Source organism: Erpetoichthys calabaricus, chromosome 1, assembly GCF_900747795.2.
Source record: "Erpetoichthys calabaricus chromosome 1, fErpCal1.3, whole genome shotgun sequence".
In the NCBI taxonomy this organism is placed as follows: Eukaryota; Metazoa; Chordata; class Cladistia; order Polypteriformes; family Polypteridae; genus Erpetoichthys; species Erpetoichthys calabaricus.
In genome coordinates, this window is record NC_041394.2 from 208,093,387 (window position 1) to 208,105,411 (window position 12,025).

Consider the following 12,025-nt stretch of genomic DNA (forward strand, 5'->3'; position numbering starts at 1 on the left):
ATAAAACTGAATAGAAAAAATTCAAGTGACAATGACATACCAAAAAGGCATGATACACCAGCGTTTGTGTGTTAGCTTTTATCCCTTCAGATCAGAGAATTTCCAGTTCCATTGTCTCACAACACCACTCACATCTACAGTTATTCCCAGTTTCAGATAAAAACTAACAGCGTCAGACCCGGGGCAGGGGTGGGTTGTTGTATCGTGCTCATGACGGAGAGAATAAAAGTAAAAAAAAATGCTAACTTTTACAAGTACTATAAATTTGCACCGGCTATTACAGACACAAATAAAATGTATGGTTTTATTGTATAATATTAACAATAAGAGCAGCTCACTACTCAAAAAGATGCATTTAAGAGGAAGCTGGTGTCGAACTTGCGACCTCTGGATTATAAGTCAGCAGTTCTTACCGCTGCAACACAGAAGCTGTCATACTTCCCTTGTACCTTTTGTGAAAGTGTTTATTTGATATTCGGACATCAGCCTTCACACATTATACAGTTCATGTCTACATTTTGTCATTTATTACTAAAACATGAAAAACGTTTGTGTTTCAATGATGTGTTTACATAGATTATTGTAGACACAGAACACACATGAAATTATTTACCCTATACAACTCTAGGTAGCTCACTCCCAGATAATCAAGGCTTGAACTGGGAGAACTTCTTGCCCTTTCTAAAGCGGTAAAGAGGATGGTATAGTAGGCTGTTTGTGTTTATCGACACATTTACAAAACAAAAGACGCTTTCGGAGAGGTGCAAAGGGATTTAAGGTGAGCCGGGTTTACGAGTTTTTTCGTACGCTTTGGTAATTCTAGTGTTAAAAATCTGAGGAAAAAAAAGAATAACTATTTTGGGTATTACAAAATGTTAAAACACAGAGCAAACGTGTGTCATGCCTGATTTTTTTTGTTATGAAAAACAAATCCTATGAAACCTTATTAAGCTAATATTGCTGCTCTCCTGTAGGATGCGTCTGGTGACTCAGGCCATCTTTTTACACATTAAGCTCCTTCAAGAGTTACACCTGATGGCAGTCTAATCTGCTTCTTCCAATACTGTGGTGCTTGTTACACTGCACACACTGTCTAATTTTGCATATTTCTTCACTTTAGACTGCTTAAGAGATGTGATGTATTATTCTTATATTAAAAAAGATACAGTTTATTCTACAGCTGAACTTCAGCTGTTAAAAAAATATATGGCAGCCTTTATAGATACTGGTCTTTGCCATCTACCTCACTAATAGTTATAAAACCTTCTCTTTATTTTTACTCTCTGTTATTCTGTCTTTTTCCTTTTTTATTTCCTTTTTCCTTTCCCTCTGTTTTGGATCGGGGAGGGAAGATGATTAAATGGAGATGGAAGGCTTTTTGAAAATGAAGGATAAGGACATTATACATTATACTAAATAGTACAATTTATTAATTTGAATTGCACTGTGACCTATTGGAATATGTTCTAAAAACTCAATAAAAGTAAAGGAAAAAATAACATTATACTTTAACAACACTAGTGGAACTCATCAAGCCTACAGTTCACAATAAAACACATACAGTAGTGAAAAAATGAATTGTATTATATACAGCATATATACTGTATAACATTGATTTCAAACAACATTTTTGAAAACACATGAATGACCTGTTGATTAATGATTATAATTTTAGTATTAAATTCTCTGTTTTGTTTCCATTTCTATCTATCTATCTCTCTATCTATGCTAAAAATGAAACAGTTTATTAAGAGTCAAAGCCCATCTTGCATTTCCTAACTGTTGTGCTGAAAGTTCACACTTAATACAGGTACAGTATCTCTCTTAATTTTTTCTTTATATTTAGTAATTGCAGATAACAATTTAGCAATCAATCCTACTGTACTGAAGTGAAATATATTAGATCTTCTTTAAAATATACCATTTTATGATTTTTGTCTGGGAAATACTTTGCTTATGTTTGCCAAAATAAAACATCTAGAAATTAGACTTTCATATTGTTGGTTGATATGTTATTACATTCAGTTTAATTGTTTTATCGATTGTATGATTATAAATTTATTACATCTTTTCACTTGTGTTAATCAACTTTTGTTACCTGCCCTACTATACTTGCTGAACAAACTGGCTCCAGCCTAATCTTACTCAATTATGTTACCACTTTTGTATGTTGCTTTGGATAAAAATGTCTGCCAAGCAAATAAATGTAAATGCAAATGTAGAAGAAAATATCCCTTTAGGACTGCTTCACACTTGTGGTAGTTGTTAAACCTCAAAGATTAAAATAATGTTCCAGTTAAAGTTTACATTTTTAATAATATGTATAATATTAAATGCTTCACATGGTATTATGAAAAGATAATGACACACACATTTGTAGCAATCTTATATTTTTACTAATGAACCAGTTTTATCCACAAAAAACAGTCACTGAATTAATAAATAATAATACAACTAATTTTCAGAAGCATTTGCCCTTGGGTTACTGTAAATTTTCATAAACATCTGTTGTCTGTAGTTAAGAGATATAATTAATGAGCTATGATAGGAACATATCACAAAGAAAATCATAGGCATCAGTCATGAACATCCTAATTATGGTCTCCTTCTAGCCAAAATTTGCTGACACAGTAAAATGTAAATCACTTTCTTGGGATCTTCATCGTTCAGACATGCAGAGTACTTCTTTGATTACACTAAAAATTCATTTCTGGCTTCATAGTATGAATTATATGCACAGTTGCTTTTGAACAAGCACAAAATAACTATACAGACCAGGGTTAAGAGATAATCCTGTGCATTAATTTTCAAAGACACAAAGATTTCCCAAACTTAATGCTCTGAACTAATAAATCTACTGCAAAGGCTTAGAACAGTACAGTAAGATGTTCCAAAATTGATTAAAAATGGTAGTTTATGAGCTAAGAAGAGATGCTAAAGGGTGAAATGTGGCTTCATCTTTTACTCTGGCATTTCAACTTTTATTCTGGAAAAGAACATTTTACCATTTGTCAGGATTTGGCTGGGCTCTGTTTCTAGCCACTCCTTTTACATGCAGTTTACCCCTGTCCCCTCCTATCAGAGTCTGTTGCCAGGCAATATTTATCAGGTGGTAGCCACAAGAGGCAAGAAAAGTAAAAGAAGAGTCTGACAATGACTGTGAGCTCTAGTATTTTGTCTGGCACAATGTCATCCATTATACTTAAAAAAAGTTACACCAAAGCACAGGACAGCAGTGCAAGTGTGGCAGTGCATTTCTTTTTAGAGATGAAGAGTTCAGAACAACAACAATCAGGTAAAAAGCAACTATCTTTGTTTGAAAGACAACATTCAAATATAGCAATATGTGAAAAAGCCAATAGGGCTACATAGAAAAAGGCAGATAAACACTGGCAAAGTTTCCAAAGACGCTGGGCAAAATCAAAGCTTAAAATAGCAAGGAAAGGTCAATAAATTAAAAACACCAGGATTCCAGAAACTCAAGAACAAATGATTAGAGGCTTTTACAAAGACTGGTGGAACAATGCTAAAATGAGATGGCACTATGTCTTTTATTTCTTTTGCTATTCAGATCACATTACTGCCATTTTGTTAGCATTACATTGTAACAGGCACTAAGGGGCCCCTCGGTAAATTGAAGACAAATGGAGTGGCTAGGGATAGGGACCTAGCGAAATCCTGACACCATTCTGCATAGTGGTTTCTCAATTTGAGAGGTGTGTAGTATTGTTAAGAAGGGTATTCTTATGCTGCACCAAGCCCCTCTTTTGTGAGTTTCCACCCACACGGAGAAGCACAGAGTTTTGTGTTAAATGTAGGTAATGAAATGCTCACAACCTTTAAGCACTACATATCTCCTTCTATACAGTAGCTCTGTGAGCTATAGTAATTTAGGTAACATGCACATAAGCATTTGTATGATCATTGAGAAAAAAGACTTCCTTCACTTCCTGCCGTCACTGATTTCCACTTTCAGTAGCAAATCATTTCTCTTTGTAATAGCAGTTTTCAGTCATGACACCTGCAGTGCCTTGGGGTTAGAGGGGTGGATGAGGATATGATTGTGATTAGTTCAGCAAGTGGTTAGATTGCTGTGTTGAAAATCAACTTGAGGTTTTTAATTAATAGTCAACAGTAATGTGTAACATCTGTTAAGTTTCTTATTTTGGTGGTTCAATAGGTCCAAATTAAGAGTCCAATCACTGTGCATATAGATTTTACACATTCTCCTTTGTCTGCACTGATATTTCTCTGGGTATTCTGGTTTTTCTCCCTCAACTAAGGATGTGAATGTTAGGTTAGAGTATGTGTGGTGAATGCATGTGTGTGCCATGAGATGGATTGGGTCCTTGTCCAAGGATTGCTTCAGCCTTTCCCTTGTTGCTGTTGAGACAATCTTTAACTCTGGTGACCCTGAATTAGACTAATCAGGCTATTTATAAGAAATGAATGAAAAAGTTCTTCTTGCAATCTTGCATTCAATACTGAAAAGTGGTAAGTGGTAAGAGATTTAACTTTCCCAATGATAGTAGAAGTTGAGGAGAACTTTCACAGTTATAAAATAAGTAATTAAACTCTTGATCATTTAGATCTGGTTGATGAGCTTACTCAGATGTCTGCAGCAGAGAATACATCCATGTTGAGTAAATGCCACCCTTTATGCTCATATGACATTGGCACCATGTTAGCTCAGGTTAAGTGTTCTTTGCTCCAATAAACGTAACATGAAATAGTTATTCGTAACCCACTCAAAACACTCATGCACTGTGGTAGGGTAGGTGAGCACTGTTTTACTCAGCCTAGCCACCAGATTTTAATGTGCTATACACTAGATAAATTAGTCTTCATTAAATATACCTTTTTCTGTAAATACTAGAATAAGACTAAAAAGCAGTATGCCAGCTTTCTAAAAAGTGGTTTATGAACTATTGTCTCTGCTCAGGAGTTCATGCAGAGTTTTGCTCCCCTCTCAGCTGCTCATCCTTCCTGAAACAGCAGCAGTGTAACTCAAACTCTGGGCATTTGGATTACAGAACAGTCCTTTCTGCCAATGCACCTAAAGGAGAACTTCTGTTGGTATTGTGGCAGACTGGTCTTCTGCTTTGAATGCTGTCTCTCCCTCTCAACCTTATTGTTTTTAAAGAATGTTCCTTAACTATTTGCACTTCTATTTATTCAGTAGAGCCAAGAAATGCTGATATGAAATAAACAGATGAATCTCAGAGAAAAACATTATTTCTTGATACTTCTGCATGTATATGTACTTAACATGTATCAATACCCTTTTGTTATGTTTCACCTCCATTTCAAATTAACATTATTAAATCTGTAAATGTAAAAATATGTTGGCCCACAAACGCCAAATCTGTCTTAAACTCAACTATATTTGCTGCCAATACTGCCTTTACACTGCAGTAATACTAAAATCAGTTCTCTGTGGACTTTTTAAGGACACCCTTATCACAATTAAACCTGCTGTTACACATCTGTTTCTACCTTTAGTAGGTCAACACAGAAATTCCAAAGAGGGCTTATTCAGGGTTTGCATTGCTTAACAGTTCCGACTGTTTTCCTGACATTAACATTTTACTCATAATTTTCAAAACTATACAGGTTGTTTAAATGTTTGCTTGTCGATGAACTCGCAAACAGGAGCATCACTGAACACGTTTGTTTTCAGTCGACTAGATTACTGTAACGTAATCCTCTCAGGAATACCCAAAAAAGACATAAATCAATTGCAACTAGTGCAAAATGCAGCTGCTAGAATCCTAACCAGGAAAAGAAAATCCGAGCACATTTCTCCAGTTTTGATGTCACTACACTGGTTACCTGTGTCATTCAGGATTGACTTTAAAATTCTGCTTATGGTTTATAAAGCCTTAAATAATCTCGCCCCATCTTATATATCGGAATGTCTGACATCTTATATTCCAAATCGTAACCTCAGATCTTCAAATGAGTGTCTCCTTAGAATTCCAAGAGCAAACTTTAAAGAAGTGGTGAGGCAGCCTTCTGCTGTTATGCACCTAAGATCTGGAACAGCCTGCCAATAGGAATTCGCCAGGCTAATACAGTGGAGCACTTTAAAAACTGCTGAAAACACATTATTTTAACATGGCCTTCTCATAACTTCACTGTAATTTAATCCTGATACTCTGTATATCCAATTCATTATAATAACTATGGTGGCTCTAAAATCTGTACTAACCCCTACTCTCTCTTCTGTTTCTTTTTCCGGTGTCCTTCTACTCAAAGCACCGTGATGTTCCAACAGTGATGGATTAAAAGCCAGAAGTCTGCATGACCATCATCATCAAGTCCTTCCGTGAGAACCCTAACTACAAAGAGGACTATTTCATTTATGTTAGGTAGAATGCCCAGAGGGGACTGGGCGGTCTCGTGGCCTGGAACCCCTGCAGATTTTATTTTTTTCTCCAGCCATCTGGAGTTTTTTTTTTGTTTTTTCTGTCCTCCCTGGCCATCGGACCTTACTCTTTTTCTATGTTAACTACTGTTGTCTTATTTTAATTTCTTATTTTGTCTTTTATTTTTCTTTTCTTCACTATGTAAAGGACTTTGAGCTACTTTTTTGTATGAAAATGTGCTTTATAAATAAATGTTGTTGTTGTTGTTGAAGCTGCTGCACTTTTTCAGCATTCCCTCTACATCTGTGTTTCTCCTCCTTGCAGCTTTCCATTGTTTGGAAACAATAAGCTAAAAAAGGAATTTAAGAAGGGGCAACAATGATCAGCTTCATCCAAAAAATGAAGCATGAAAATGCTGATACCGGTGAAAACGTTAAGACATTTTTTGAAATGACTTGTGCTTAGCACTGCCATGTCACTGATCTAGAAATCAGGGTTTGATTCCTGGCTTGGTCACTGTTTGGTTCAGGCTGCACATTCCCCATGTTTGTGTGTAGGCTTTCTCTGAAGAATTATTGCTTACTCCAAATTCTTCAAGACAAATCTGCTAGGCCAGTGCTCCGCAACCGGTGTGCCGCGGCACACTGGTGTGCCTTGAGCCGATACAGGTGTGACGCGGTCAAATAAGACAATTTTCTAACTAAATAATATTTCAACGGTCCTCCTTAGAAACACAATAACGAGAATACGTGCAATGAAATATTCGCGTAAATAGCCTTTTAAAGGTTTCATAATTTTATGTGTCATTTCTCTGAAATAATAAATCCCATCGCCTGGCGCCTGTCGCCTACAACGTAGGCCCTACGTAGTCGCCAGACAACTCCGTAGTATGCTTTGATAGGCAGATCACTCCGTGTCCTCACCTAGATTCAATTCAAGCCGACGTATTAGTCGTGCTACGTCGCATTCACTCGTCTTGCGACAGTAGTTATCATTCATTACTATTAGTTGTGTTGCTGAATTGTGTATGGTTAACGTTCTTCGTGTGATTCATATTTAGTTTTATATCCCTTTAAATATGGATAAATTTTTACGTGGAAAAGATTCGTCTTCACGTACAGATGATGAAGAACCCAGCACAAGTGTTGCAAAAAAAAAACAAAGAAGATTGTGAAAAGGAAGTACAACGAAGACTACATTCGATACGGATTCTCGTGGTGTGGTGACGAAACGGCTCCAAAGCCACAATGCATCATTTGCGGCGATCAGCTATCAAACGAGGCAATGGCACCCAGTAAACTAAATCGCCATCTAAATTCAAACCATCCCAGTTACGCCAAAAAAGACAAACAACTCTTGTGTTAATTAAAAATGATAAGCAGTCATGCTTAAAAGATCTTGTCCAAGAACTTCGGGTTGCGCTGTCAAATATTGAGCCGAATATAAAACTTTTGTGTTCATTGAAACAAGCGCAGGTATCACATTAATCAGTCATTATGTTATAATAATTATTAAGATTGCATAAAAGTTAATATAGTATAGTTTTTATGTATGTATACTAATAATAAATGTATACTTATAATAAAAAATGAAAATTTATTGTAAAATTTGTGTATTAAATTCATATCTATATATCAGTGGCGTAGCTGGAGATCATGTTGCCCGGGGCGGTGAAAAATTTGACACCCCAAAGCTGAAAGAAATTTTTTTTTTGCGCCTCCTCAAGGAACAAAAAAAAAAGAAAGTACCGTAGTTTGGACGCCCCTAAATAGCTGACGCTCGGAGCGGTGCCGCCCCCCCCCCCCAGGACACAGTTTCACCATTTACCTATGTATTAAAAAACTTAATCTAATTATAATTTTGTAAGGGGTCTCAGTTTAATCTGGTAGCTTTGGGTGTAGGACAGGAAATAAACCTGGATAGGTTGCAGGTTCCCAGACCATACTAAGATATTCACTGATATGGGCAAAAGGTATATTTCTGTAAGTACAGAAAACACAATGATATCTTCTGTTTGGTACATGTATTATTCTTAAAATAACCTTTTTTGCTGCAAAGATGAACATATTCATTCTTTTTCTTATTAAATGTAATGGCAAGTGACAAGAACATAAAAATGTCTTTTATGCTTGGGAAAATTCTAAACACAAATGATTTCTGGTTTTTATCTTTAGCTTAAAAACACAAAAAAACTTTTCTTTGATATAACAAATACAATGAAATGCAGTTTAAATTGACAAAAATTGTTTGGGTTGAGTTGTGTGGAAAGCTGGAGTCAATTTAATGTTTGCACTGTCTTTTTCCACCCTCACTTCTCCACTTTAGATACTGATGCATCAAATCTACAGCTACTGTGCACTCGTGACTCTGAGCAGAGGAAACAAAGCAATGGTGAATATCTTTACTAATGCAAGCAGCTACAGTAAACAAGAAATCAAAGTTAAAATGCAATAGACCTCAGAGGAATGATCTAATGCAGTCCTTCAAAGAAGAATAACATTTGTTGCCCTTCAGAGTATTAATGGTTAATACTTTGGGGGTTTGTAAGTGTATAACAAGTGATATACTCATTCTGTGCATTGAAAATAAACGTTGGCAATGCAGTGTTAAATGCATGTACCCAGGTCATCAGACAGGCACTTGGTAAGTCACTGTGTCCTGGAAGGATATTCCTAAATGTGTGGTATAAATTTATGGCCATTACTGGAATGATTTTTTGTGTTAAAGTTGACTTCTTTATTAAATGAAGTATGAAAAGGCTTACCTTGCAGGGTATAACATGATATAATTATGATTTGAACATAAGTTATTAAAAAAAAACTATTTGAAACCTCTGAAAAGCAATATTTAGTAATAAATGGGGAATGAGGGGATATGATAGGCAGAAGCTGAAGCATTACAATAGATCACAAGTCTATTTTTATCATTTTTTTTTTCTACTGGCATTGCCCTTTAATTTGCTGAAATAAAAATGACCTGTTAATTATAAGCAACATACGTTGTAAAACAGCATGAAAATTTTTGACACTTTATGCTCATTTAATATTCATTATTATTTGAACATTTAATACATTAAAACATTTTAAATGCATTTTTCACTGTATCTATCCTGGGAATGTTTCACATATTTTGAAGCAGACATCTGGAGGCCACATGTACTGCGGATTTTGCAGATGCAGCAGAAACAGAATGTTACCTAAAGTGGCAGACGTAAATGTACTTTGAGCTATCGTGTTAAAAAAAAAAAAAAAAAAAAAAGATGTTTCATACCAGAGTTGGTATACAGCTGGCTCTCCACAGTTTTTGCAATGCACTGCAGTTTAACAGCTTCCAAGGGGCAGTCTACATGCGTGACAGCTGGCAAGCTGCCCAAGGTATCTCGAACAAAGTTAGCCACTTCCCGTATATTAAAAAGCTTCAGTAGTTCACAATAGACAGCTGGGAAAGTTTTTAGAAATACAGCCTGCAAAAAAAAAAAAAAAAAAAAAAAAAAAATTTATATATATATAAAATGTTACATTTAAGTTGGGTAATTAGCAAATTTACTGGAGCAGAATTTTTATGAATTACAAATTAGTTAAAGCTATATTAAGTAAAACAATGCTGCTATAATCTTCAAATTCATTCAAATTGTTTTTTAAAATAAAAAATAGCAAATATAGGCATGTGGGAAAAAAGAAGGATCCATGAACATGTGTTTATGACAGGGCTATCTGATAATCAGTACAAAAAATAAGTCTCTAATTCACTTTCAAATAATTCTCATTTCATTTTTTAATTTCTTGTTCTGCAATGCACTTTCACGTTTCAAACTGTTTAGTATATTTGTGTTTTTATGCAATTAATTATTCACTATTACAGGATATATTGTGTCGTGATGGTGTATTGCATATTGTGCTATCATTGCATTTACTTTTGTAACACTGAGAGATATTGCTACTTCAGGTTTGACCTAATATTACACAACAGATATGCAAGCGATGAGTGCCTAACCTAGCAACACCGGGTGTAAGGTCAGAAACTGTCCTGGACACAGTGCTAGTCTATTGCATGCACACAAATACACGCAGATTCATACAAGACCACTTCTGAACCTCTAATTAATCCAACCTGCATGTCTGTGGGGATGAGAACTGAAAACTGGAGTACCTGGGGAAAAAAAAATCCCTTGCAAACACTAAGAGGACAAGCAAACTTCATACAGACAACAACTTGGCATGGGATTGAAAGCCAAGATGTTGGACCTGTAAGGCAACAGCACTAACCACTCTGCCACCATGTTGCCCATTTCAGCACACAATTTCACGAATGTTGAATATTTTTAAATTCTAATAATAATGAATTAAAAGAACATGAGTAAACAAATGATTAATAAATTATCTAAGTCAAAGTCAAAAACTTCAACCAATTCAATGAAAGAGCTATATGCAGTATACAGTAGGTAGCTACGTGAATATTTAACAATCAAGACTGCATTGAGTTAGCCCTTTATGTGACTACTCTGCTCAGCACAGCTGATTATCATTATAATCTTCTAAAGACAAAAAACATGGATGGATAAAAAGTGATGCATGGCACAGATAGTCGAGGTGCCATGTTTAATATTACTTTGAAGAAACAATGTAATTCCATCTTGAAGGGTGTGACAGAAATAGGTGACACTTCATTTTATTTTATTTTTTTCATACTTCATATTTCATTTGCAGGTGGATGTATAAAGTAAAATAAAATCTGAAGGAAAAGGGTTTGATTGAGGATGGCGTGCAGGACTGAGCAGTATGAAGAAGGTTGATCAAGTACATTGACCCCCACATAGAAGTAGAAAAAGATAAAGAGGAACAAGAAGAAGAATTTTACTTGCAGAGTAATATCTATGTACTGTAAGTAACTGTTTAGGTATGTTGTAACTTTGTATTGATGCAAAAAAGTGATATCTTCTTCTAGGTTATCGCCTTTTCATGCATTTATTACTATTGGCATAACTAAGATGCCACGTATCAAGGTACTAGTTCATTTCAGCATGGAGGCATTTTATGGGGCTGCTGGTGAAAACACAGAGATCAGACTTAGGTCAAAGGGCAAAGTAAAAACAAATGTTCACATAAAAATGATTTGTTTTTAATCTTCTCATAAAACTTAGCCTCATAAAGTTCTGCGACTCCAACAAACCACAGTCTTACACAAACAGAAAAGGTTTGGGACAATAGCAAAACTCTAGAGTGGCTATCTGCTTAAAATAAGTGTAAAATCCTTCAAAAAGCATCAAACAATTCCATAAGAAAATGTCCAGTAATCTACATTCTCTTTTATTTTTCTGACTTCACCACCAGAAAAGCAATATTAAACAGTATAATATATGAGTGAAAAACTGGAAAACTATAGTCTATTTTGTTTTTGCACGTCTTAAAATTTTCTGTACTATATTATAAGGTTTTATTAATTTTTTTTTTTGTTAAAAAAATAAACACAAATCTAGATATACAGAAGATCATCTGGGAGCCAAATATATTCCCAAGAGCTCACAAGATGAAATATTTGGAAAGTCAATTTCTTGGTTGAAATACAATTTTAATCCAAAGCCAAGTGAAGTCATACAGCATTCAGTATTTAACTTCAGAGACAGAAATCAAGATGAAAAAAAATTCTGAATACATGCT

General features: G+C 35.1%; 1 protein-coding gene across 1 annotated transcript in view; it reads right to left on the minus strand.

Annotated features, from left to right (window-relative positions):
* The window catches only part of LOC114658995 (dedicator of cytokinesis protein 4), a 432,716-nt gene that overhangs the window by 105,606 nt on the left and 315,085 nt on the right, over positions 1-12,025 (minus strand). Inside the window, 1 exon segment of the mRNA XM_051928746.1 lies at positions 9,639-9,831. Coding sequence (XP_051784706.1) covers positions 9,639-9,831 — 193 coding nt within the window.